Source organism: Falco peregrinus, chromosome 2 (assembly GCF_023634155.1).
Source record: "Falco peregrinus isolate bFalPer1 chromosome 2, bFalPer1.pri, whole genome shotgun sequence".
In the NCBI taxonomy this organism is placed as follows: domain Eukaryota; kingdom Metazoa; phylum Chordata; class Aves; order Falconiformes; family Falconidae; genus Falco; species Falco peregrinus.
Window position 1 is genome coordinate 126,903,738 of NC_073722.1, and position 25,581 is coordinate 126,929,318.

At 61.4% G+C, this 25,581-nt stretch overlaps 4 protein-coding genes across 19 annotated transcripts; 2 read left to right on the top strand and 2 right to left on the bottom strand.

Moving 5' to 3' along the window:
- Window positions 1-79: 79 nt before the first annotated feature.
- Window positions 80-2,463, bottom strand: SYNGR2 (synaptogyrin 2). Its single transcript, XM_055794050.1, has 4 exons — window positions 2,296-2,463; window positions 1,779-2,016; window positions 1,377-1,516; window positions 80-1,269 (listed from the first exon to the last, which is right to left on the bottom strand). Exons 1-4 carry the CDS (start codon window positions 2,401-2,403, stop codon window positions 1,072-1,074), a joined length of 684 nt encoding a protein of 227 aa, XP_055650025.1. The 5' UTR covers window positions 2,404-2,463; the 3' UTR covers window positions 80-1,071.
- A 990-nt stretch (window positions 2,464-3,453) lies between these two features.
- Window positions 3,454-12,239, top strand: TMC6 (transmembrane channel like 6). 12 transcript variants are annotated; one of them, XM_055794037.1, is made up of 21 exons: window positions 3,454-3,657; window positions 3,853-3,971; window positions 4,276-4,407; window positions 4,515-4,673; window positions 4,791-4,896; window positions 4,994-5,090; window positions 5,166-5,435; window positions 5,750-5,940; window positions 6,029-6,173; window positions 6,438-6,593; window positions 6,782-6,957; window positions 7,100-7,181; window positions 8,297-8,394; window positions 8,577-8,670; window positions 8,904-9,028; window positions 9,461-9,536; window positions 9,794-9,927; window positions 10,315-10,491; window positions 10,679-10,757; window positions 10,934-11,012; window positions 11,516-12,239. In XM_055794037.1, exons 1-20 carry the CDS (start codon window positions 3,602-3,604, stop codon window positions 11,003-11,005), a joined length of 2,544 nt encoding a protein of 847 aa, XP_055650012.1. In that variant the 5' UTR covers window positions 3,454-3,601; the 3' UTR covers window positions 11,006-11,012; window positions 11,516-12,239. The 12 variants fall into 12 exon arrangements, 10 of the variants coding, with proteins under 10 accessions (XP_055650012.1, XP_055650014.1, XP_055650015.1 ...); XM_055794039.1 differs by having other exon boundaries at window positions 11,972-12,239; XM_055794040.1 differs by having other exon boundaries at window positions 5,181-5,435.
- Window positions 12,240-13,221: 982 nt separating this feature from the next.
- On the bottom strand, window positions 13,222-14,861 carry ARL16 (ADP ribosylation factor like GTPase 16). Of its 2 annotated transcripts, XM_055794057.1 has the most exons (5): window positions 14,647-14,861; window positions 14,414-14,471; window positions 14,204-14,317; window positions 13,796-13,911; window positions 13,222-13,568 (listed from the first exon to the last, which is right to left on the bottom strand). In XM_055794057.1, the coding sequence occupies exons 1-5, from the start codon at window positions 14,859-14,861 to the stop codon at window positions 13,397-13,399; spliced, it is 675 nt and encodes a 224-aa protein (XP_055650032.1). In that variant the 3' UTR covers window positions 13,222-13,396. The 2 variants fall into 2 exon arrangements, with proteins under 2 accessions (XP_055650032.1, XP_055650033.1); XM_055794058.1 differs by lacking the exon at window positions 14,204-14,317.
- Window positions 14,794-25,580, top strand: HGS (hepatocyte growth factor-regulated tyrosine kinase substrate). Of its 4 annotated transcripts, none has more exons than XM_055794051.1 (21): window positions 14,794-14,896; window positions 15,328-15,412; window positions 15,817-15,892; window positions 16,400-16,492; window positions 18,446-18,569; window positions 19,964-20,016; window positions 20,580-20,648; window positions 20,836-20,960; window positions 21,199-21,277; window positions 21,365-21,463; window positions 21,836-21,931; window positions 22,293-22,331; window positions 22,416-22,559; window positions 22,706-22,919; window positions 23,102-23,274; window positions 23,432-23,572; window positions 23,651-23,828; window positions 23,908-24,041; window positions 24,359-24,475; window positions 24,731-24,920; window positions 24,998-25,580. In XM_055794051.1, exons 1-21 carry the CDS (start codon window positions 14,860-14,862, stop codon window positions 25,099-25,101), a joined length of 2,370 nt encoding a protein of 789 aa, XP_055650026.1. In that variant the 5' UTR covers window positions 14,794-14,859; the 3' UTR covers window positions 25,102-25,580. The 4 variants fall into 4 exon arrangements, with proteins under 4 accessions (XP_055650026.1, XP_055650028.1, XP_055650027.1 ...); XM_055794053.1 differs by having other exon boundaries at window positions 24,825-24,920; XM_055794052.1 differs by having other exon boundaries at window positions 22,709-22,919.
- Window position 25,581: the final 1 nt, after the last annotated feature.

Consider the following 25,581-nt stretch of genomic DNA (forward strand, 5'->3'; position numbering starts at 1 on the left):
TGCCTGGAACCCCCCCACCCCTTGGGGAGAGAGGAGGAACCCCATTTTGCTTTCCCAAAGACAAAAGGCACATGGAGGCTAGGTGAAAAAGTTTATTCCATCTCTACAGTGACAAGGAACTATCTGAACGCCAGCCCCAGCAGCAACAGCTCACATACCACACACAGCTGCTGGGAAGAGCTTCATGACAGGTGCAGCAGCAAACACAACCTGAGTCAGCCAGCCTGCACAGGCAGCCGGGGTCACCCGGGAGCATGGGCTGCAAGAGGTGCTGCTGAGAGCAGCGGGCAGGATGTGGGATGGTGGCCTCGCTTCTGCAGAGGCTAGTGCAAGCGAGGAGTACTAAGTTGCAGGGAAAGCACTCTGGAACCTTCCTCAGGCAGCTGGAGCAGCTATAGCCCTGCTGAGAGATCGCAGCACTTGCTGCTCCTGTGGATCCCAAACAGTGTCATCCAAGCACCAGCAGCTCAAGTGCAGGCTGTGGGAAGGCGCAGCACAGGAGTTTATAGTCAGAAGATGGCTTTGGCATCAAGCTCACCCAGCAGCAGCTGAGGGAGGAAGGCACGGGCAACCTGCAGCAGGCAGGAGCTGGACCACCTGGCTGTGCTATGGCAGCAAGAGCTGCCACTGGAAGGGTTGCAGCTGGCGGGGCTGGAAAGGCACTGATACCAGGACAGGCCAGAGCTGGGGAGTACAAACCACCCTCCCAGCCCACTGCTTCCCCAAGGGTGCAATGGCCAGGCCTGGAGCTCAGCCCCACTGAGGCCAGCCCTGCACCCCTACCCTCTCCAAAGCCACAGGGCTGCACTCAGCAGTTGCAAATCACCCGCTACGTGCTGAAGCACCCACCACACACCAGGCTTTGGATCCCAGTAGCAGAGAGCTCAGCTCCACCACCAGAACCAGGCCCCTCCTGTGCGCCCCAGCACCAAGACCTGGTGGCCTTCACACAAAGCAGCTGCCACCCTCCCACCCCACCTTCCCCCTTCCAGTCACTGATCCTTCCCTTCCCACCCGACAGAAGAGAATTGCACTGGTACAGCCATCCCTGCCGGGGCACCAGGCAGGGGCTCAGTACACCGGTGGGGGCTGGTAACCCTCTGGGGCTTCTGCCGTGTGGGTGAAAGGTGGCTGCTGGTAGCTCTCGTGGCTGATGTTGGGGTAGCTGGAGTAGGGAGTCGAAACTTCTGGGGTGGGGTCGACATAGTTGTGAGCAAAGTCCTCCACCCCCATTTTGTACCTTTTGTAAGCGAAGGCGATCAGGAGGCCCTAGAGAGACAAGGGGACCGGCCATGTCAGGGCTGCCCTGGGAACGCCTCCACACTCCCTCCAGAGCCGGGCAGGGCCAGGCTGGGTGCCACTGTGGCTTCACTCACCCAGGTGAAGATGGAGAAGAAGCTGAAGGTGATGGCAGCGCGGGCCGAGTCAGCCCCTACGTACACATCCTTGGCTTGCGTCCAGGCCCACTGGTTGGTCAAGAAACAAAAGCCAATGAACCACAGGAACGTCCAGAGGCCTGCAGGAGGAAGGTGGCGTGAGGGCTGCGACCTGCTGCTCCCAGCTGGTCCCCAGGGCAGGTCCTGCTGCCCTCGGTGGGGGGCCAGATGCCAGTGCAGGCACCCGGCCTGGAGGGTTTTCAGCTGGCAGCACGTGGCCTGCAGGCAGTGTGCCAGGCAGGAGCAACGCCCTTCACCAGGCACTGGCAGCCACGTCACGGGGCAAAGGCAGCCATTGTAGCAGCTGCAGAAGGTGCAGCCCTGCCCCGCAACCGCTGGTACCTGAGAAGCCGAGATCTGCCAGGACCAGGTACTTGCGGTCAGTGGTGTTGCTGATCTGGGGGAAGTAGATGTCCACCATGAAGAAGAAGATGCAGGCGAGGAGGGCAAGGATGCTGATGCCGATGCCGTAGCGGCAGGCGTCCTCGTTGTGGTTGAAGATGCAGAAGAGCTGCGAGGAGCTGGGGATGTTGGTATAGCCCTCCCCGACCAGGCAGGAGAAGACGACCAGGGCGAAGACCTGCAGGGGTGGGAGCGGGTGTCTGGCGGGCGGCACCGGGCCGGCGGGGCCCCTTCTAGGGTTGCCCGTGCCCGGCGGGCGGCACCGCCCGGGGCTGGGCTCAGCGGAGCCGAGCTGCTGGGTGGGAGGGGAAGGCCGGGCCGGGCCGGGCCGCCAGGTCCCAGGGCGGGCGTGAGCGGGGGGAAGGCCAGGCCGGGCGGGCAGAACGGAGGGGAAGGCCAGGCCCAGGCCGGGGCCCGCTGCAGCCCCGCGCAGCTCGCTTGGCCCGGCCCGACTCACCGCGCTGACGATCCGCGCCAGGACCTGCGGCTGCTGCACGAAGCGGCCCAGGTCGAATGCCCCGCCGGCCTTGGCCGCCCCGTACGCGCCGCCGCTGCCACCCTCCATCGCGTCGGACGCGCCGTCGCGCACCCCGCTGCTCCTGCGCGGCACCGCCCCGGAGCGGGCCGGGCGGTCCCTCCTGCCGGGGCGGAGCGGGGCTGGCTCAGGCCGGCGGGACCGGGGCCGCCCCGCCCGGGCTAGAACGCAGCGCCGACCCCTGCTCGCGCCCCTCCGGTGCCGCCGTTGCCCCGCAGAGGGGGAGGCCGACAGCCACCCCGCTCCCCCCGGTGCGGTGGCTGTGGTGTCCCGGGCAGCGCCGTGGGACGGGTCAGGTCCAGCCCCGGAGCCCGCGGGTCGCAGCCCCACGGCCCGGCCTGCGGCAGGTCCCGGTGAGCGCGACCGGAGGGGAAGGGGGGATTCTACGGGGTTCGCTGCCGTCGCCCCTCGCCCGGCACCGGGAGGCGGCAGGAAGGCGGGGCGGGGTGGGGGGGGTGGGTGTCGGTGCTCGGTGCTCCCCGCCCGTCCCGCTGGGGGCCGGGGCCAGGCCCCGCACCCGCGCCGAGCCGCAGCGCTTGCCCGGTGCCAGGAGCGGGTGGAGGCGGTGGGAGCCCCGGGACGTGGCTCTGTCGGTTCTCAGTACCGGGGCGGGCGGGCGAGCCCCGGGGTGGTGGGGGCCGGGCCGGGAGTCCCGCCGGGGCCGTCGCCTGCCCGGAGCAGCTGTAGTCGCGGGGCGGCGGAGGAGGACGAGGGAGGGGAGGAAGGAGCAGGCGGTTGGGAGCCGGGCGCGTGGCCCCGGGCGGCGCTGGCAGGGGGACACACAGAGGTCTCCTCCCCGGTGTCTCCCTGCTCCCGGGGCCACTTCGAGCCCCTCGGGGCTGCCGCAGGGCCGGGAAGGGGCGACCTCACCCAGCCCGGGGCTGCGGGACCTGCCGGTGCCGCGGAACGGCTCCGTCCCCGCCCTGCCCCGGTTAGCGGCCCCCCCCCCCCCCCCCCCCCCCAGCGCGGGCAGGACCCGCTCGCAGCCGGCGTCGCGCCCCCATCCGCCCGCGCTTCCTTCCTGCCCCGCAGCGCCCGGCCGCTGGGGCCTCGCCGTTAGTCCCGGGCTTGGTGCTGGGTGTAGACCCGCGGCCCCTGGCGTCCCCGCCCCGGCGGTGGGCAGCACCCCGTGGGCCCCGGGAGAGTCGGGGTGCCCGGAGGGTCCACGGCTGACGCCTACTCCCTGTGGCACGGTGGCCGGTTGGAGGGAGCGCTCGGCCCCAGCACGATGTCCCAGCCGCCCTGCTTTGCCCTTCACGTCACCGAGGACACCGAGAGCGATGGGTGAGTGTGGGTCTGCCCTGCTGCTGCCCGTGCCGTGCCCCCGCATGCACGGCCCCCAGGATGCTGCAGCCCCAGTGGCATGAGGCTGGGGTTTCGCCGCGGGGGAGCAGCAGCCCTCAAGCCGCAGGGAGGCCCAGGTGGGCTTCGGGCCCCGGTGCCTAGCGCAGCCCTAGGGGAGTGAGTCTGTCCTTGCAGGCAGGAGCCAAGCCCGGACAACGAGGGAGCCCTGCACACCTCCTTCCACCAACTCATCCAGGAGCAGAGCAGCTTGGTGGAGGCGGGTCTGGAGCTGGAGATGCAGGCAAGGGGCAGAGGTGAAGCACTGCGGCTGCAGGTGGGGTGGGACAGGGACAGCATGTGTGCCCAGGGCCATCTCCTGTCCCAGACCCTGCCTGGGCCAGCTAGAGCCTGTGCTGAGGCTGCAGCCAAAGCACATACAGGAGCCCGCTGACACCTTTGGCAGTGCAGGCAGCAGGGTAGACCTGCCCCTGGGGACACAGAGAGCGTCCCTGGAGAAGGGGATGCTCTGGAGGAGTGCACACTGGAGCGGGGCTGCAGGGACTGGAGCCATGGGTGCTCCAGTTCTCACTGCTTTGCGTCCTGCCTTCCCTCTGCCAGAGCACCCAGCCCTCCTGGCTCCCCCAGACGCCTGTGCCACAGCCTGCCTGGAGCCTGAGCAGGGCGAGCAGCAGCTCAGCTACTCCTCCGCTTCCCTGCGGATCCTCGCCAACATGCCCAGCCGCACCATCGGTAGCTGCCAGCTGCCCTTCCCCAGGCCCAGGAGCCGCTCGGGAGAGCTCTCCCATCTGCCTTGCTCTCGTGGGAGCACCCAACCCCTGCCCTGTTCTCACCCACAGGGCGCAGCCGCGGGGCCATCATTTCCAAGTACTACAACCGCACGGCCCGGCTGCGGCGCCGGAGCAGCCGCCCACCGCTGCAGCAGCTCTGCCATGCGGCACGGCCCAGCCTTCGGCAGTATGTCCTGGAGACTGACCCTGCCAGGGCCACACTGGAAGGTGAGGGTCCCCTGGGAGCAGGAGCAGGCAGTGTCAGGCACTGTCCCCGCACTGTGTTTGGGACAGGCATGCTGTGTCCTGGCTGGCTGCATCCCACTGAGCCCTTTGTGCTCCCAGACAAGCAGAGCCTGCTGGTGAAAGAGCTGCTGAGCCTCTCGCCCAGCCAGCGCGGCCACATGCTGCTGACCGTGCCCCTCAGCCTGGCAGAGAAACGCACCCTCCGGTAGGTCCCTTCCCACTGGTCTCAGCCAGGCAGGGTTCCCACAGCCAGAGCCGTGCCCGGACTGTTCCACCCTCCAACATCCCTCTCTGCTGGGCAGGCAGGAGCTGAGCGGGCAGAGGGGCCTCCTGCGGCAGTGCACCCAGCACCGGGCCTCCTTCTCTCCCTGTGGATGGTCCAAGGACTACGTTGTCCTTGTAAGTCTGGGGCACGGGTCTGCACATCAGCTGTCAGGGGCTCTGGTACAGGCTCTGGCGCTGGTGCTCTCCCAGGCTCTCTCTCCCCAGTGCTGCCGAGGCCTCTGGTACAGGCTCCTCTCCCTGCTCGCTGCTGTGCAGCCCTGGCACTATGCCCTGAAGCAGATCAGTGGACGCTTTGGCTCCAGTGTCCTCTCCTACTTCCTCTTCCTCAAGACACTCCTTATGTTCAACATCATCTCATTCCTCATCCTCCTGGTGTTCGTGGTAGCCCTGCAGGCTGCATATCCCCCTGCCTCAGCCAGCCCCCAGCCCTTCACCAGCCTCGAGCTTCTCACAGGAGCGGTAAGCACTGTCAGCACACCAGTGCCAGCACAGCACTGGGCCAGGAGCTCCAAGCCTGGGGCCCAGCCCTGCATCCCCACTACAGTGATGCCCTGGTTCCTGCCCTACATCCCCTGCCATGGCAATGCCCCGGATCCTGCCCTCGCACAGCCAGGTCCCTGGGACCACCATGCTGTGGGTGCAGAAGGGGGTGCCTGGTGCTGTCCCAGCCCAGGGCTCTATGTTCCAGCGGCTGACACAGATGTGCTAGGCTGGGCATGGAGCCATGGGCACCGGCAAGATCACTGTGGGCCCCATTGTGCACTTTCCCACAGGGCTACTTCACTCACTCACTGCTCTACTATGGCTACTACAGCAACGCCGCCCTCAACAACCCCTGCACCTCCAGCCCCAATAGCAGTGCATGCCCTCTCACAGACCCTCCACTCCCATACAACATGCCTCTGGCCTACGTGTTCAGCATTGGGGTCTGCTTCCTCATCACCTGCATCCTGCTAGTGTACAGGTGGGTCAGCAGCACCTCTGGCTCTGCCAGTCATCCCTCCCATCGCTCAGCCCCTAGGCACCCCCTGATACCCTCCCCATCACTGCAGCATGTCCCATTCCTTTGGGGAGAGCTACCGTGTGGGCAGCTCCACGGGGGACCTGGCTGTCAAAGTCTTCTGTGCCTGGGACTTCAAGGTGATCCAGAAGCGCTCGGTGAAGCTGCAGTGTGAGAACATCTGCACACAGCTGAAGGTGAGGACCTTGGCTGGAGCTGGCCCCTGCACCATGCAGTGGGCAGGTGAAGGCATTCACAAGAGCCAGTCCAGACCCCAGGGCTCAGCACCCCTCTCCTCCCCACTGCACAGGGGAGCCCTGCAGCTGCAAATATGCCCTGACACCAACCCTGCACCAGTGCTTTTTCCATCAGCCCTCTGGGGTCCCATCTCGGTGCAGTGGGACAAACCCTTGCTCTGGACCTGGAGCATGCACAGGAGCACTGGCACTGCTTTCTTGCAGGAGCTGCTCGCAGAGCAGCGGTCCCACTCCCACTCCCTGAGCCTCTGCCAGCGCCTGAGGCACTCCGCTGTGCTTCTCCTGGCCTGGGCCCTCTCGCTGAGCACTGTGCTGGGCTGCGTGCTGGCTGTGTTCTACTTCTCAGAGCACATGCACGTGGTGAGTGCTGCCCCTTGGGATCTCCTGCCCTGCTGCTGAGGGGCTGGGTTATGTGGAGGTTGACCAGAGCAGCCCCAGGGGGTAGGGGCAGCCCCACTGCAGCTCCTCCCCTGGCCTCAGCGTTTGCTGCCCTCCCTGAGGGTGCCGGGTACAGCGGCCATGTGCTCACCCTGGTACCCACTCAACAGGTTCAGCAGAATCAACAAGCACAAGGCAGCAGCAAGCAGCAGAAGGAAGCCATCCTGCTGGTCCTGCCCCTTGTGGTGTCTCTCCTCAACATGCTGATGCCCCACCTGTACAACTTGCTGGCGATGTGGGAGAAGCAGGACTCCCCTGTGGCACAGGTCTATGTGGCAATCTGCAGGTAGGCTGGCTGGGGTCGAGGGAATGTCCTACACCCCCAGCTGCAGTGTGGGGAGAGGCTTTGGGGCCAGACACCCCATCCATGGGGTCAGCCCCTCTGTCCCCAGGACTCAGGGGCTCCTGGCCCTGCTCCTGCTCCCCAGGAACCTCATTCTGAAGATGGTGGTCCTCGGTCTGCTCTGCTACCAGTGGCTCAGCCGGAAAGTTGTCTGCTCGATGGAGGAGGTCAGCACTGCCATGCTGGGGCTGGGCTCTGCATGGCTCAGTGCGAGGAACACGCAGCGCCAGCATGAGCCGGCTGGGCCATGCCATCCACATCCCTTGCCCAGGGAGCATGGAGCAAAGCCAAGGCTGTGGTCATGGCACCAGTGGGCAGCAGTGGAAGGGGTCTGACAGCTGGGGGTCTGCCAGACAGCACTGCAGGCACCATCTGCTCCTTTGCTGGGGAGAGGGGGGCACCAGCCAGCCAGGAGCACCCCAGATGTTGGGTAGCTGGGGAAAGGGATGCAGGGGAGGAAAAGGTCCCACAGCCCCTACACCCCATGGGGTCCACAGGAAAGTCGTGGGGGTGGAGAGACCTTGTTGCCTGCTGAATGCCATGACAGGCTCAAAAGGTGGTCCTGTGACAACCTCATGAAGTTCCACACAGCCAAGCAAGGTACTGCACAGGGTCAGGGCAATTCCAAGCACAAATGCATGCTAGGAAGGGAATGGATTGAGAGCAGCCCTGAGAAGGACTTTTGGGGTGGTTGTTGACAGGAAGCTCAACCTGACCCGGCAACGTGTGCTTGCAGCCCAGAAAGCCAACTGTATCCTGGGCTGCATCCAAAGCAGCAGAGCCAGCAGGTCCCCCCCTCTGCTCTCGTGAGACCCCACCTGCAGTACTGTGTTCAGCTCTGGGGCTCCCAAAACGAGAACATGGACCTGTTGGAGCGAGTCCAGAGGAGGCCAAGATGCTCAGAGGGCTGGAGCATCTCTTCTATGGAGACAGGCTGAGAGAGGCGGAGTTGTTCAGCCTGGAGAAGAGAAAGCTCTGGGGAGACCTAAAGGGTGTGTAGTGATAGGACAAGGGGAGATGGCTTTAAGCTGAAAGAGGGTACATTTAGATCAGATATAAGGAAGAAATTCTTCGCTGTGAGGCACTGGCACACATTGCCCAGAGAAGCTGTGGATGCCCCATCCCTGGGAGGGTTCAAGGCCAGGCTGGATGGGGCTTGAAGCAACCTGGTCTAATGGAAAGTGTCTCTGCCCATGGCACAGGGTTTGGGACTAAGTAAGGTGCCTCCCAACCCAACCCAACCCATTCTGTGATTCTGTGCCGCCTTTACTTGTCTCCCCAGTGCTGGGAGACATGCGTGGGGCAGGACCTGTATCGCTTTGTGGTGATGGACTTCATATTCACCCTGCTGGACATGCTCTTCGGGGAGCTGGTCTGGAGGTAACATGCCCCAGGAGGTGTCCCCCCACCAGCATGGCATCCCCAGCACGGCCTCAGCTTTCCGCTGCCTGGATGGTGCTGCCCTGGTGCGCCAGGCTCTGCCACCATCTGAGGGGGAAGATGGGGTGCCAAGTGCCCCCCCCCAGCAGCAGCATTGGAGCAGAACTGTGCTTCCTTCCCAGGTTGATCTTGGAGAAGAGGCTGAAGAGGAAGCAGAGACCCGAGTTTGACATTGCCCGAAACGTGCTGGAGCTGATCTACGGGCAGACCCTGACCTGGTGAGAGGTCTCCTACCTGTCATGGCTCGTTCCTCTGCTGGCAAATGCCTCATGGTTCCCAGGTGCTGGCGGGGACCAGGCCCGGGGAGCTGCATGTTTCTCTGAGCCGGGTTGTGGGAGGACCCCTGCCACACCCAGCCCTGCATGGGTGGGATGAGGGAGATGGGTGGCCTGGCAGTCACAGTGCCTCCTTCTGGCACCTTACAGCCACAACCCACATGCTGGCCCGGGTGGTCTGGCTTTGGCAGCATGGTGAGAGCCACGGGGGGATCAGCAGCAGAGCATCCCAGCACCAGTCCAGTGTTCCCCACCCAGCTAGTCCCCTCCAAAGCTCTGGGGAAGGAGCAGGCCCCGGTGTACGTGCAGCCGTTTGTTTTTCCAGACCATAATGGCACTTGCTGCTCCAAGGGGAGCTGCTCCCCTCCAGCCTGTCTGCTTGGCTGCTAGACCCCTGCTTTGCCACCTCCATCGCTGCCTTTCTGCAGCCCCTGGCCTTGCACCCCCCTGCCCAGGGAGGGGACCCCTGTGTGTGCTGCTGTGTTCCCACTCACAACACACCTGGGAGCTGGAACAACCACCCCAGGGGTTGGGGAGATCTCAGCCACTGCCCAGCCCCAGCCCAGGCTGCACAGCAAACCTGGCACAGGGCATCAGGCATTTGCTTTTTGCTTTCCAAAAGCCTGAGCACAGCTGGTGTTGGTGCCCTGCAACTTCCCCCAGCTCTGCCTACCGCAGGCTCCTGCAGGGCTCAGACCTAGGATGACCTCGTCTTCCCCCTTCTCTCCCAGGCTGGGTGTTCTCTTTGCACCACTCCTGCCGGCTGTGCAGACACTGAAGCTGCTGCTGCTGTTCTATATCAAAAAGGTATGAGTGGCCCACCCCTACCCTGCAGCTCCCCATGCATCCCGGTGACGGGCAGCCCTGTGGGCATGCTGTGCCCTGCCACAGCAGAGGTGCTGCACTGTGCAAAGCGTGGTGCTGTCCTTGTGGGAGGGAAGAGGTGTGGGGACAGGGTGTCCCCAAGCTCATCAGCTCCGGGTGGATGGGAGGGATGGGACAGGAGGGTGGGGGCTGCTTCCCAGGAGAAAGGCGGCATGCAGGAATCTGCTCCCTGTCTGCAGACCAGCCTGATGCAGAACTGCCAGTCCCCCAGCAAGCCCTGGCAAGCATCTCACATGAGCACCATCTTCATCACGCTGCTGTGCTTCCCATCCTTCCTGGGTGCAGCTATCTTCCTCTCCTACACCATCTGGTCGTGAGTACCTGCCAGAGCACGGCTGGGGGCACAGAACCGCTGGCTGCATGGCGAGGAGGACCGTGCCTCCCAGCCCTGACAGCACATGGAGCACACTGTGCCCAGCGCAGGGCTGTGCAGTGGTGCCCCAGGCAGGGTGATGCTGCCCAGCTGCTGGTCATTGCACAGAGTGTAGCAGCGGTTGGCCTGTGCCTAATTCTGCTAGCTGTTCCCGGTGTTCCTGATGCAGGACAAGATGAGGACTCCCTCATCCAGCCACTGGGGATGGGTGGGGCAGGCAAGGCTTTGTGCCCAGAGGGCTGGATCTCTGGGGCCAGGCAGTACCCTGGGCCCAGGGGCTGCTGGGCTGCCCGTCCCTCTGACTGCCCCATCGGTCTGTCTACCCAGGGTTCAGCCGTCAGAAACCTGTGGTCCCTTCCAGGGGCTGGAAACAATCTACAAGTCAGGGAAGACCTGGGTGCAAGTGCTGGAGAAGTCCAACCCAAACATTACCTGGCTCGCCTGGGTCCTCCAGCACCTGGTGGAGAACCCCTTCCTCCTGTTCTTTGTGTCTGGGGTCCTGCTGTGAGTATAGACCTGAGCCTGAACCCTCGACCCTGTGCCTTGAGGGTCCTGCTGTCACAGCCCCAAGCAGGGTGCTGGGAACAGGGGTGTCACTTCAGAGCCCTGTGCCCTGGCCTGGTGCCGGGAGCACAGCATCCCCCAGCTTCCCACTCTAGCTGCCACCATCCCATCCTGCCTGTTATTGCAGAGCTGTGACCTACTTCAACATCCAGGTGGTGAGAGGCCAGCAGAGGATCATGCGCCTGCTGAAGGAGCAGATTGCCAACGTGCGTGAGCTCTCTCTGCTCCCCCTGGCTGGTCCATCCTGGCAGTCCCAGCTGCTCCACTCCCTGGTCCAGCCTCGGGATTGCTGGATTCAGGCTTTAGCCCCAACAGCGCTTTGACCTTGGACAGGCAAGAACACATCCCACAGCTGCTCACTGCAATGTCTTTGCTGTTGCAGGAAGGAGAAGATAAAGTATTTCTCATTCAGAAGCTTCACTCCATTTATGAGCAGAGAGGGCGACACGCCTGAGTGCCAGGTGAGGCATGCATGAAGGGGAGAGGGGGCTGCCAGGGTGCTCAGAGCTTGGCAGGGTGCATGGACATTGCTCCCTGCTGGAGCTGGGCTGGCGGGAGTGGCACTGCCAGGACCAGCCCTGCTGCAGCAGAATGTCATGTGCCCGGGAGCGGGAAGGTGCAGGAGATGATGGGGTGAGCCAGGCGTCTCACTTCTCGCTCTCATCTGCTCAGCCAGCATCTGGGGATGCAGGGATGAGCGTGGTGGGGAGATGGCTGGGCTGCCCCAGTACCTGGTCTGTCCCAGGGGATGCTGGATCCCTGGCGCTACTGTGGTGCAGGCATGGCACTGCTGCCAGCAGAGCCAGCACAGGGACAAGGAAGGGGACGGGGGCAGGACTGGGACAGGGAACAGGAGGGGCATGGAGCATTAGAGAGCCTCCACTCCCCTTTCAGCGTGGGGCAGTGCTGTCTGCCCCTGGCAGCAGACACTTGGGGGTCTCAAGGACTGCATCTGCCCTCTTAGTGTCAGATGCCCAAGGAAGAAACAGGACAGGACGGCTCACAGCCAGGGACCATATCCAGCTTTCTGAGCCATCGCAGCGTGGTGTTGGATCAGCAGGACTGTGGGGTGCTGGGGAAGATCCTTTGCTCCAGACTGCAGGGGTCAAGGATCCGTTGAGGCACGCTGTCCAGAAGCTCCATGGGGATGCTCCCACTGCCTGCAGCTGCTCGGGACATGACAGGCGCAGCAGGACCAGGGCCAGGACTGCTGTCACGTCCCAGGGCATGGTTCGGTGCAGGGCTGGCTTGCCAGCACAGCCCTTCACCGTGGGTGGTTACTGTTAGCAGAGAACAACGCTCCCTTCTGTGAACGCCCCAGCCAGTGCTGACAACAGCTTTAGGCCGTTTTCAGAAGCCCTTGGGGACAGTGAAGCTTTTCCAGCTGGAGAGAACCTGAAGCCTGCTTTGTGCTCCCCAGGAGCAGCAAGGCCAGAGCTGGGAGCTGCCAGCACCGACCCAGCTCCAGCCCAGTGCCTGGCTCACCGAGATACTGCTGGCTGATAACCTTCCCCATGAACGAGGCCACCCAGCCTGCCCCAGCCCAGCAGCCCTACAGCACACTGCGCTTGCCAGCGGGACAGGCTTGGAGAAACCAGCACAGTGCCGAGCTGGGCAGAGGAACCTGAAGGCTCTGTCTCCCCCACTGCAGGCTGACATGGCCCATTAAAGTGTAGCTGTTCGGGAGAGCTCCCCGCCTGTGCCTGGACCAGTTGGGCTGGAAGCAGGCAAGCAGGTTTGGCATGCTATCATCAGTGTTTGTTAGGGGTGGTGACTCGGCAGTGTGTGCTCGGGCTTCTCCACACTGCCGATGGGCTGCCCCGGGAAGAGCCCAGCTCAGCCCATGCCGAAGGAGTGAGGACTACTGCCATCTCATGGCATCTGGCCCTGGGAGCCACTCGCCATTGTGCCGTGGCTACAGCCCCCAGCACTGAGAGCTGCTTTCCACCACGGCATGCTGGCAGGAGGCCTGGCCCTGGAAAGCCGTTTGTGCCCCTGTGGCACAACAGAGCCAGAGAGGTTGCGTTGCAGCCTGCGCCTGGCCCAGGCAGCCACAAGTAACCCTCTGACTTGGCACTCGTGCCGCCAGGGGAGGAGCTGCCAGCCGGCTGGGCACCGGGCTGGGCTGCCAGTGTGGGCTATCGGTGTGGACAGGCACATGTTGTTGGTGCAGGCACGGGCCAGGTTCTCTGTGCGGACCCAGCCGTGCTTCAAACCTAAGCAATTGCCAGAGAGCAGCTGCACAGTGCTGCACTTCATGAGATGTCCCTGACAGAGGCATCCCTGCAGCACAGCCTGCCCCAGCTCCTGACACCCACCCAGGCCCCCCACTGTCTTCCCCCAGGTCACCCTGCTGTGCCTTGGCTGGCACGAGGCCACTGAGGCAAAAGCTGCTGTCAGGAGCCCCACTTGCACTTGGCTTCCAAGCCAGGAGGCATTACCAGCGTCAGGAGCCCCACTTGCACTTGGCTTCCAAGCCAGGAGGCATTACCAGCCCCAGTCCTGCCTAGCCCAGTCCAGGCACTGCTACAGCCCCGCCCCCCCCCCCCCCGAGCCCCATGACCACCCCCCCTGTCCCTAGAGGTGCCAGTACAGTCTGGCCTCTAAGGCTCCTGCTCATCCCTTCCCTGAAAGGCTGGGGTTTCTATCCAAGCACAGGGCAGCCACCAATCTGGACAGTACTGTGGAAGTTTTACTGTGAAGTCCCACAGGGCTTCTGTCTGCCACCGGCCTGTGACACCATGTGGGCCCCGTGCCCAGCCCCACATTGGGCAGCTGTTCACTGGCCACCTCCTTTGGTGACAAGACTTGCCTGGGCTGCCACAGACAACCAGGCAGGGTTGGGTCAGCGGGGATCTCCGAGCGTGGCCCGAAGCCACTGCAGGACGTCAGCCAAACCAGTGCCATCACGGGCGCTGGTCTCCAATATCGTGATGGGCTGTGTGGCCCAGGAGATGATGTCCTGCATGCGGAACAGCGACTTCATCTCCACCCGTGACATGTAGCAGGGCAGGTCACTGCAGTTGGGAGGAGGGGGGGCTGTGTTAGGCTACTGCAACGGCTCTCCTGCCTGGCCCAGCCCCCGGCTTGGGGGGTCTCCACAGGCCCAGCCAGCCTGGGAGGGCCAGCTGCTGCTCCCCAGGATGCAGCAGACTTCCTTGGGCATCACCCGATGGAAGCAATGCGGGAGCCACTGCAGCCCCTCAGCATGCCCCCCACCCTCCAGGCTGAGCCCCCTCCTCACATCTTATTGAAGAGGACCAGCACCGGCACAGAGGCGAGCTGCGCTGCAGAGAGGACGGACAGCAGCTGGATGCAGGACGATGACACCTGGGTGGGGTTAGCGGCATCAACCACGAACTGGAGGAGAAGGGAGAGCAGCGGTGCAGGTGTGCCCGAGGGTGCCCTGTGCTGGATCAGGGCACAGAGGAGGGAAATCGCACAACCGGGGCGAAACTGAGGGGCCCGACTCCCTGCAGCAGAGCTGGGGCAGCCCCCACCCCAGCCACGGGGTGCCCCTTTCCCTGCACACATGTCCTGCCCGGCCCGGTTTGTCCCTCGAGGCTGTGGCTCAGGACAGGGTGGCTGCAGCGCCGCCACGGGGCCCCCCTCAGCCGCCGCCCGGGCGTGGGGTACCGATGCCGCCGCTCACCAGGAGAGCGCTGCACTCGCCGTAGTAGCTGGGCCAGATGGGGCCCATGCAGCCGCCCAGCTCCCGCACCGTCACCCTCCGCGGCAGCCGCAGGTCGGTCAGGTTGGTGCCCACCTGCCGGGACAGGGGCTCGGTACGGGCGTGCCACAGAGCCCTTCGGCCGCCCCGGGGCTGCCGGCTGCCTCACGGCCCCCGCCGGGCTCTGCCTACCGTGGGCTGTGTGGCCGGGGGCTCGCCCAGCTCCGCGGCCGCCTCCTCGACGCTCAGCTGTGCCGCGGGTTAAGGACACGACGGTACCTGGGAAGGGGAAGGGGACAGGGCCGCGGCCCGCTGCCCGCCCGGGTCCCCCGCCCCGCCCCGCCCCGCCCCGCCGGGCCCCCTCGGGCCGGACGCCCACCCCCCAGACTCCCCCCGCCCCGCCGGGCCCCCTGCCCCGCTGGATATGGCGGAGCCGCCTGGCCAGGAGGCTCTTGCCGCCACCCGCCGCCCCCAGCAGCAGGCACGTGGGCACGGGCTTCCCCGCCGCCGCCATCCCGCCGCGGCCCGGCCCGCCGGAAAGAGCCCCCCCCCCCCGCGCCGGAAGCCGGAAGCGGAAGCGCTCCGCGGAGGGGCGGTGGGCCAGGCCAGGCCGGCGGCGACGGCGGTGGCGGGACGCCATGGGGCGCGGCGGCGGCACCTTCGAGCGGCTCCTCGGTACCGGCCGCGGCCTCGCCTCGGCGCGGCGGGTGGGACGGGGGCTGGGCTGGGGGACGCTGCCTCTCGGCGTGGCCGGGAGCCGCAGCCCTCAGCCTGGGCAGCCGGGCGGGCCCGGGGCTGCGTGCCGCCGGCGCGCGCAGCGCTGCCCGGGCCGGTACCGAGGCTCAGTGCTGCCCGGGCGGGCGGTACGGGGCCCGCGGCCCGCAGGAACCGGGGCGGCGGGTCCGAGATTACCGGGTGCCCTGGGGTGTCGGAAGGGGAAGAGCTGGCGCGTTCCGCGAAAAATCGGGATTTTTATCCCCGAGTGCTCGCGTCTGGGGCATCGCCGGAGTCTGTGGGAGCTGTCCCGGGAGCACATCGGCAGCGGTGGAGCAGAGCCGAGATATGCAGTACTGCCTAAAGCAGCCTAATGGTTTCGTTCCTTGCAGATAAGGCTACGAGCCAGCTTCTGCTGGAGACAGACTGGGAATCTATCCTGCAGATCTGTGACATGATCCGTCAGGGAGATACCCAGTAAGTGCTCTTTGGCTGTTGGATGCACTATAAGCACAGCCCTCCTTGGCTTCACAATGAAGCATGAGAGTCTCAGACTGGTCAGCCTGCAGTAGCATGCATCTTGTTACTGCCTTTCAGAAAAATGTTGGAAAGGCAGTATGGTGCCACCAGATATGCTGACATACTTCCCTGACCTCAGGAGTTGCAGGTTACCTCTGGCCTGAAATCCTCAGAGAAACTGAAGCTTGAATGCGCTCATTCCTTCTCTTCCCTTGGGGGGGGTTTGCCTTGGGGGAATCTCGTAGACCATGAGCTAACTCTACCCTTTGTTAGGGTGGGGGTTGGCAGGCGTTCAGCAGCAGCTGAAATCTCCCCTGGGATTCTTGATTGCCTGAGGACGTGTACTCTCTTTCCTTACCCAGAGCAAAATATGCTGTCAACGCTATCAAGAAGAAAGTCAACGATAAGAATCCCCATGTGGCACTCTATGCACTGGAGGTAACGTCAGCCTAAACCGTGAGCACTGCAGGGGCCTGGCTCACAGGCCAGGGAACTTCCCATCTTTTATAAACCTGCCTCCTGGGCTGCGCAGTCTGCACAGTGTTCCCTGCCTATGGAGCATCGGAGTTGCAGCTTGGAGTTTGCCTCCTCCTGGCTCTAGCAGAGAGTTTTGTGACCGATCAGCAGCCCATGGTCTTCATTCTTTAATTCCACCTCAGTGTTAGGAATATGCAAAGCTGGAAGTTGAGATACTGTCCCTGGGGGTCTGTCTCCACGTAGAAGAGGTACAAAGGCCACCATGAAGTTGAAGGGTAGCTTATTCTCCAGCATGGCGATGTGGACTTCTCTGGCTTGACTGACACTGCCCTAATGCAACTCAGAGCTTAAATAGTGCCCCCATCTTGGTGTGCTGGCTGCAGTGACCTGTAACGTGTGCTAGGACTCACCACAGGCCACAGAGAAGGAAGAAGGTGGTGGGCTAACGGTGTCCTTTGCCCTTTGTAGGTCATGGAGTCGGTGGTTAAAAACTGTGGCCAAACAGTCCATGATGAGGTGGCCAATAAACAGACTATGGAGGAACTGAAGGAAATACTCAAGGTAAATGTATCTTGGTTTACTACTGATTTTGAATGAGGTTGGAAAAGAAGCAGAAGAAGGAGAAAATGCATGTGTCCTCTCTTTCGTTCCCTCTGCGTAAAGAGCAGAAGGGAAGGTGTTGGGAAATGTGTTTCAGAAAAGAGCAGACTGTATTGCATGATGTGAAGGAGCGTAGGGAACTAAGGAGTGCCTGTGAGGGAGAGAAGATGTGAGAGCAGAGGTCACGTTTGGCTGTATTGTGAAGTGGGGTAGGAATACGCTGCAAAGGCCTAGACCATTTCATGGTAAATGCTCTTGGGTGCAACGCTTTGCTTGGCTTGAGACAGCAAAGGAAAAAGAGAGGTGATGGTCTGGCAGTTTCACCAAGGACCTAAGCAGCAGTGAGGCAAATCGCCTTCCCATAGCACAGCGAGACACACACAGGAAGGTAGAGCACCAGGTAAAAACTGGCAGAAGCTTCCCCTTTATCATGGCCATTTCATTGGCCTGTGGAATTGTTTGAGGAGCTTTGCAGGATGTAAACCTGGCTGTTTTCACTGACAAGCTGTTGCCAGAAGCTATCACTTGCAGGTTTGATATAACATACCCGTAAGAGCTCTGTAAGTCCTTGCTCTGGACACTTCCACAACTGAAGTGGAAATGGGAACTTCTGTCTCCAGCTCCCAGCCCCAGAACAGCAATGCCCAGACAAGAGCTTGTTAGAGCAGTGCTGTTCCTTCCTTACAGCCTCTGTATTCTGCCAGAAGCAGACAACCAGATGACCCAGATTATTTGGTGAATGAGCTGTGCGAGTCCCATCATCTTGTACACTGTAGTAGGGTGTCTCTCTCCTGTGACCTTCCTGTTAGGGCTGGCTTCAGTCTCCATGCAGGGTCTTCTGTTCAGATAGGAGTGCTGTCGTAATGTGATGGCTAGGTGCAGCTATTCCAAGCGCTGAGGAGATCAGATCCAGAGATTTTGTGGTTCTCTCCAGTTTGCCTTGGTAGTTTCATAACTGCCACAGATCCATTCTCCTCCTACACATGGAACTTTGCTGCTTGTGAATGCCTAGTGCTGGTAACATGGTCTTAGTTCTGATGAGGTTCAGGGTTGTGACTTGTGGAATGCAGGATTTTGCCAGATCTTCTAGAATTTGGGAGCTCCAGGAACTGTCAGTAAGTCATGCTGTGTGGGCTGAGCTCTTGGCTGAAATTGGAGCTTGACAATGCTCCTCTGCTTCCTGGGGGATTTCTGGAGCAGCCAGTCATGTGAACGTGTGATGATTTGGTCAGCTGATGACAGGGTTGCTCTCGGAGGCTGGCTGGGATCTGAACAGGCTTGCCAAGTTTCCTCCACCTCCTTGAACTGTGATACAACCACCCCTGCCTCCAAAGGGCAGGCTTCCCAGCTGTCTGTACTGTGTCACATCCTGAGTAGTGTTGGGTATTCCCAGGCTGGAGGTATTGACAGTCTGGCACCAACACCCTCCGGCTGTGAGCTTGTGGTGCCCTGTCAGTCCTCGGGTGAGGCAGACTGTTGCTGTTCTGCCCAGCTGGGTAGCTGTAGGTCCCACAGTTTTACAAGTGCAGAACGAGCAACTCTTGTGAGGAGGTGAACAAAGATGTTGTGCAGGCCAATGTTTGTGTCTGCCCTGGGGAGCAGCTGTGCAAGTCTTTGTGGGTGTTTTCTCAAAGCATCATAACCACACCCCTTTTTGAGTTTCTCCATGCTGCTCTGAAGGAAGTTTTCTTGTTTGTGCTGGAGGGCAGAAGTGGGGAAGCTGAAGGAGTATGTCATCCTTGTTGTGAATTGTCCTTATGGCAGCTTTCTGACAGCTCTTACCTTGCACAAGTGCTCTAAAGTTTCTCTTCCCCTGAATGGTATTTCTGGCTTCTCTTCTAGGGGATTCACACCATCCTTGGGGTTTCGGGATCTTTTTCTCAGATTTTTTTTTTCTCCTCCCTTTCTGCACAGAGACAAGTGGAGACAAGTGTCCGCAGTAAGATCCTGTACCTTATCCAGGCCTGGGCTCATGCCTTCCGCAATGAGCCCAAGTACAAGGTGGTGCAGGACACCTATCAGATAATGAAGGTTGAAGGTGAGGACTCTGTGGGAAAAGGTGGGTGGACAATTGGCCGAGCAGCTATGCTCTGGAGGAGCCTTGCAGGAGCAGGAATGGGTGTCAGGACCCTGCCTGGCATCAGCAAAATCTGGACTTACAATACTGAACTTTTTCTTGGTGCCCGATACCCAATGAACTTCTTGGAGTGACTGAATCCTGCTGCAGAGAGAGGACAGCCCTGTTGTCCCAGGACTGGGGGCTGCCTTGCTGTGGGCCTCCAGCCCTGCTAGCAGCTAAGGGTTGGCAGTGAGACCTGAAAAGCAGGAGCTGCAAATGTTCTTCAGGAAACTGGCAGCAAATCAGCGTGTCCTTTGGGAAGGAATTTACAGCAGGGTGGTTCCTTCCTCCCAGCCTTTCATTAGTCCTCCTGGGATGGGTCCATGCTCCTGCTTTCTGACAGTGTCAGCATGGCACTTTCTCTCTTGTCCTGGGATGGCAGCGTTTCCTGTGAGGGAAGGGACGTGCTGCCGTCTCTGCTTTTCTCTGCACCAGAACCTCCACGGGCAGTGGGAAAGCCTGGAGGTCTCCATCGCCCACGGAGCTGGTGTTGCCATGCTCTTGCTGTTCATAGGGGATGGGCCTCAGAGCCCTGCCTGCCCACTCAGCGGCCTCTTCTTCCCCCATCGTCAGCTCAAGGTCTTGAGAAATAAGCCTTATCCAAGGGGCCCTGATGTCCCTTACAGGTGTATAAGGGAAATCAATGGGGCATGTCCCCATTAGGGCCATGAAGATGGTGAGGGGACTGGAGCACCTCCCTCATGAGGAAAGGCTGAGGGAGCTGGGCCTGTTTAGCCTGCGGAAGACTGAGAGGGGATCTTGTCACTTTATACAAATATCTTAAGGGCAAGTGTCAAGAGGATGGGGCCAAGCTCTTTGCAGTGGTGCCCAGCGACAGGACCAGGGGCAAAGGGCACAACCTGCAGCACAGGAAGTTCCATCTGAATGTAAGGAAACACTTCTTTTCTTTGAGGGTGACACAGAGCACTGGAACAGGCTGCCCAGAGAAGTCGTGGAGTCTGCTTCTCTGGAGGCATTCAAAACCCAACTGGATGCAATTCTGTGCAACCTGCTGTAGGTGAACCTGCTTTAGCAGGGGGGCTTGGACTAGATGATCTCCAGAGGTCCCTTCCAACCCCAACCATTCTGTGATTTGAGAGCGTGGCTGAGAGCCAGACTGTGTGAGCACTGGCCTCTGGCCTCCTGCAGCAGGAAGATTGTTGCCAGTTATGTCAGAGTAAGATAATGGTCAGGGTAGGTGAGCTGAGCTGGATATGAGTGTGGCTGAGACCTGTGGCATGAGGCTGTAGGCACCACGGCCTTCTGGTGCCGGAGGAGCCCTTTCACACAGGACACTGTCACTTCTCCTGCAGGTCACGTGTTCCCGGAATTCAAAGAGAGCGATGCCATGTTCGCTGCTGAAAGGGTGAGCTCTGGTAGTGGGGAGGGAGTCGGCACTGCAGGACAGACCTTCCATCTCCTGTCCCCTTCCTACTGAGCCTTCCATTCTTGCATTCTTCCATTTCATGCAGATTAGTGGCCTTACTGGGTACATACTGCTCCCAGCTGTCATGTGGGCAGTTTTGGGGTGGTGCACAGCAAGTTAACCTAAAACTACCACATAGAGGGGGAGAACTGACCAGGACAGGGAGTTCTCTCTGTGTATCTATAAGAGACATCTTACCCTACTTTGGTGGCCTTCCCCCAGCATGGCAGTCTGAACATGGCAGCAGGGCATTGCTAAAGTGATTGCTGTGCAGATATGTTCCTAGAAAATCTCTTGCTGACTAGGAAAGCGTCACAGTCTCTAGGAATGTGAGTGGAAATAACTTGTGGAAATTCATAGTTCCTGTTGAGCTGCAAATGCTTCCAGTCTCCCCCATTCATAAGAATACCTTGGTTAGCTGTAGGAGCTCCTGAAAGGCTCTGTGGAGACTCTCCTTGAGTCATCTTTTCCCCTTCTTATGCAATTTTCCTTAACCCTGACAGGCTCCAGACTGGGTCGATGCTGAGGAGTGTCACAGATGTCGAGTGCAGTTTGGCGTTGTGACACGGAAGGTGGGTGCCACTGCTGCCCCTCTGGATTCCCTGGTCCTGCACGTCCCGCTGAGCCTGCATGGAAGTGTGTTGGTGCTGGGCTGTGTTCCCTGGCCACTGGCAGGGAAACACCAGGAGTGTCTGAGAGATGCTGTCTAATGGTGAAGAAGTGTCTTGCTACCGCACTGATGTCTCCCATCCTTTGCAGCATCATTGCAGGGCCTGTGGGCAGATATTCTGTGGCAAATGTTCCTCCAAGTATTCCACCATCCCCAAGTTTGGGATTGAGAAGGAAGTGAGAGTGTGCGAGCCCTGTTACGAGCATCTCAACAAGTCAGTACCCTTTGTGGTGTGTTTCTTTGCCTCCAACAGCTGGGACTGTGAGGGGAGAAGCTTGGTGTGGAGCCACCTTTCTGCAGACCTGAGCTAGGGTTTCCCAAGCTGCGCAGGCAGGGCTGGGTTCCCTTTCTTCCTGGGAATGGGGTTTACAGCTGTAGTGTTGTGCAGAGCTGGGGCTCCAGTGCGGAGGAAGGAGCATTCAGTCTGCACTGTCACCTCTTTCTGACTACAGGAAAGCTGAGGGTAAAGCTGCTGCCACCTCTGAACTGCCCCCTGAGTACCTGACCAGCCCCCTCTCTCAGCAGTCCCAGGTGAGTGGCTGCCCTGTAGGTGATCCAGTGATCCTGACCAGCTTGTTAATCCCTTTACTGACCACCTCATCATCATTCCACTTGCAGCTTCCCCCAAAGCGTGATGAGACAGCTCTGCAAGAGGAGGAAGAGCTCCAACTAGCTATTGCCTTGTCTCAGTCAGAGGCTGAGGAGAAGGAGAGAATGGTTTGTGCCCTGCTTGGCATCTGGGAGTGGTTGTTGCCATACAGCCCAGATGTGCTGGGCATCTCCTTGCTCTCCAGTAACAGATCTCTAGGCCTGCCCTGGTGTGAGCAAGTTGCAGGGCCTGTGGAATGAGAGGGTGGAAGTGGAGCCCGGCACATGCTGCGTTGCAGTTGCGGATCTTGGAAGCAGGCTGTGCCCAAGCTGCAAGCCCTGGGCATGCTGGCCTGCGGGAACCACACAAAGTGTGAGGCTGGGTCTGCCGGCCATGCCTGGCCGTCGCTAGGAACCTCATCTACCCAGGCTGTGGCTGACTGGGTGATTTAGAGGGGTCTGGACAGTCCCCGAGTTGACTGTTTTTTCCCTCTTTTGCAGAGGCAGAAAACTACCTACTCCATGTACCCGAAGGCTGAGCCCACACCTGTCACGTCATCAGCTCCCCCAGTCAGCACGCTCTATTCCCCATCTGTGGTACGTTCATGGGAGCCCCTGAACACGAAGTGGCTGGACACAGGCCAGTTTCCTAGCCTGAGTCTTCCGCGTCAGATTTAATTCCTGTTCTGAGAGATTTGTCTCGTTCAATCCCTTGCTCTTTCGCAGCACTGCTGCATTTTCAGCAAGAAGGTCTGTATTCAGCTGGCATTTAGGTACCTCTGCTGCTTCCAGTAGCTGCAGCATGTGTTTGGCTGAAGGAGAGGGCTGTCCCCTTTCAGGCTCTTGCTGATGCTCGGCACTGGTGGTTGTGTGTAACCAGGTCTGAGCATCACGTCTGTGTGCGAGCTGTGGGTCTCTGGTTTCTCTGAACCAGATTTCCCTGTTTGTCTTTTTCCAGAATTCCTCTGCTCCCTTGGCTGAGGACATTGACCCAGAGGTAAGGACTCAGGCCTTACTAGTCCATGGCACAGGCTCACTCCCCGCGGGGCTGTGATGCTCATCTTCCTGCTCTTTCTGGCAGCTGGCTCGGTACCTGAACCGCAACTACTGGGAGAAGAAACAAGAGGAAGTTCGCAAGAGCCCCACCCCATCAGCACCTCTGTCCCTCACAGAGCCAGCCGCTCAGCCTGGGGAAGCCCACCCTGCCCCACTTGGTGTTGTTGAGGTAAGAGGGGGCCTGGCACTATGGCAGCTTCTGAGGGGTGAGAAGTGCACAAATGCTTCCCTTGGCCCTGACACGCAGTTCTGCAGGCTTGCTGGTGGCTCACAGCATGGGAGAGTTGAGGCTGACTGGTTTCCCTGTCCTTCCAGCAGCAATACCAGAATGGCGAGTCTGAGGAGAACCACGAGCAGTTCCTGAAGGCACTGCAGAATGCGGTCACCACATTTGTCAACCGCATGAAGAGTAACCACATGCGGGGCCGCAGCATCACCAATGACTCGGCTGTATTGTCCCTCTTCCAGTCCATCAACAACATGCACCCCCAGCTGCTGGAGCTGCTCAACCAGCTGGATGAGCGCAGGCGTATGTGGGAGCTGCCCAGCTGTGGGCGTGGGGAGGAGCGGTTGATTGCCAGGGCTTTCCCCAGGGCCAGGGTTTGGCATTCCCGTGACACGGTCTCTCTGGAGAGAAGCCAGTGTGCAGGGAGAGGTGGTCCGACTGCTGTGGCCTGAGAGGGTCCCTGAGACTGGCTTTTCCCTCCCCAGTGTACTACGAAGGCCTGCAGGACAAACTGGCTCAGATCCGGGATGCACGTGGGGCTCTGAACGCGCTGCGGGAGGAGCATCAGGAGAAGCTGCGTCGTGCAGCAGAGGAGGCAGAGCGCCAGCGCCAGATCCAGCTGGCCCAGAAGCTGGAGATCATGAGGCAGAAGAAGCAGGTGAGGCAGGGAAGAGTTTCCAGGGTATCTGGGTCTGCGTCAGCCAGCAGGCCTGCCTGCACCTTGGGCGAGCCCAGGACTGGCAGGGGCAGCTGCCCTGGCAGGAGCGGATGCTGTGGTGTCCTGGCTTCTAGTTGTCATGGCCCTCTTCCCACAGGAGTACCTGGAGATGCAGCGTCAGCTGGCCATCCAGCGACTCCAGGAGCAGGAGAAGGAGAGGCAGATGCGCCTGGAACAGCAGAAGCAGACCATCCAGATGAGAGCCCAGATGCCAGCTTTTTCACTGCCTTATGCACAGGTGCGGCTGCTGGGCCAGAGACCCTCCTGCCAGGTCCCAGGGGATGTGGCCTAAAGCTTCCTTTTCTTCCCTCAACAGCTCCAGGCCATGCCCGCAGCCAGTGGGGTGATCTACCAGCCCTCCGGGCCCACCAGCTTCCCTGGCACCTTCAGCCCGGCTGGCTCCGTGGAGGGCTCTCCCATGCACAGTGTATATATGAACCAGGCAGCACAAGGGGGCACGGGGCCATACACCGCAATGCCCGTCACGGGAACAGGTACGTCACCCAGTTGCTCCCACGTGGGTGGGAGCTGAGGGCAAGGTGGTTGCTTCTATCTCTGACCTCTCCACCCCAGATCCCAGCATGGTGAACGCTTACATGTACCAGCCAGGAACAGGCAGTGGGCAGGCGGCTCAGCAGGGGCAGGCGGTGCCCACCACCACCCCGGCGTACTCATCCTACCAGCCAACTCCAACACAGGGCTACCAGGCAAGCGAGGGCAGAGCAGCTCGTGGCTGGCTGTGGCGTTCTGCAGGGCTTGGTGCAACTCGCTCCATCCCGGCAATGGAATTTCTGAGCGGGAGGGAGAAAGGGCTGGGTGGTCCCAGATCTCTGGCTCTGCGGCTGCTCTTGCTGTGGGAGTGGGTTGGGGCTGGGGCCGGGGCCAGAGCCAGTTCAGAGCTTCCCGTGGTGCAGAGGGAGGAAGACACCCTGGTTCCAGTGGAGTGGGGAGAGTGGTGCTGGGGCATTGGTTTGAGACAAGCCATCGCTGCCTGCACCACCTCTCACTGGCCTCTCCTCCCCAGAGCGCAGCCTCGCAGTCGCAGAGCATCCCGGCCATCTCTCAGGCCCCCCAGTCGGGTGCTGTGGGCTACATGGGCAGCCAGTCAGTCTCCATGGGCTACCAGCCCTATGGCATGCAGGTGAGCACCCCCTGCTACACAGGCCCCTTCTTGGGTGCTGGGGGGGATGAGGTGTGAGTGGTCTTCAGCCCATGGAGCCTTTCAAGGCATGCACTGCCAGGGGTGGGGAAGAGTCTCCTTCTCTGGAGGCATTCAAAACCTGCCTGGATGCAACACTGCAACCTGCTGTGGGTGAACCTGCTTTAGCCAGGGGTTGGAATGGGTGATCTCCAGTGGTCCCTTCCCACCCTGACCATTCTGCGATCCTGTGAAAAGGGGAGGCAGGCTGAAGGCTGTGGGCCTCCACCTCTGCCCTGTGGCCGCCCCACATCCCCCAGCCCTTCTGACGGCCACCCCCTCGCTCCTGCAGAGCCTCCTGTCTGCCCTGCCGGCGCAGGAAGCCACACTGAGCAGCCTGCCAGCCCAGCAGTCCTACCTGCCTGGGCAGCAGCCCCTCTACCAACAGGTGAGTGCCACCAGCCCCGGCAGGGTTGGGGCCCCGGGGCGGCATGTCCGCTGATGAAGCCACTTTATCTGTTCCAGATGGCACCTGCTGGAGGGGCCCCCCCGCAGCAACAGCCCCCGCCGGTGGCCGCCCCTGTGCAGCAGCCGCCGGGCAGCGGAGAGGCACAGCTTATCTCGTTTGACTGATCCCCGCCGCAGGGTGCGGGGGGGAGGGGGTGTCCCGCGTAACACTACTCTTCACGCCGAACACTTCTGTACCCCAGCCGCTCACCGCGCCCTCCCCGCCCCGCGCCCTGCGCAGCTCCCCTGGGCCTGTGGGGCTCCAGCCGCCGGCTCCGGGCCAGGGAGGCCGCAGCGGAGCAGCTCTCCGGCACCGCGGCCTGGGGCTGCCCCCTGGCCCTGCCCGCCCTGCCCTGCCAGCCCGCGGACCCCCGTGCCAGGAGGAGCCAGGGGGTAGTGCGGCCTGCGGCCCCCTTGCCGCGGGCCCGGTGGGGCTGTGCTGCAGAGCCCCGCTTCGCCCCACCCCACCCCAGCTGAGCCCCCTCCCCGCCAGCGCCATCTCCCCGGGCCCAGGCCCTGTCCCCGCGGCACGGCCGCTCCCTCCTCGCTCCGCACGGGGCAGTCCGAGCGCGAACGGCGATAATAAAGTGTTGGGAACGAAC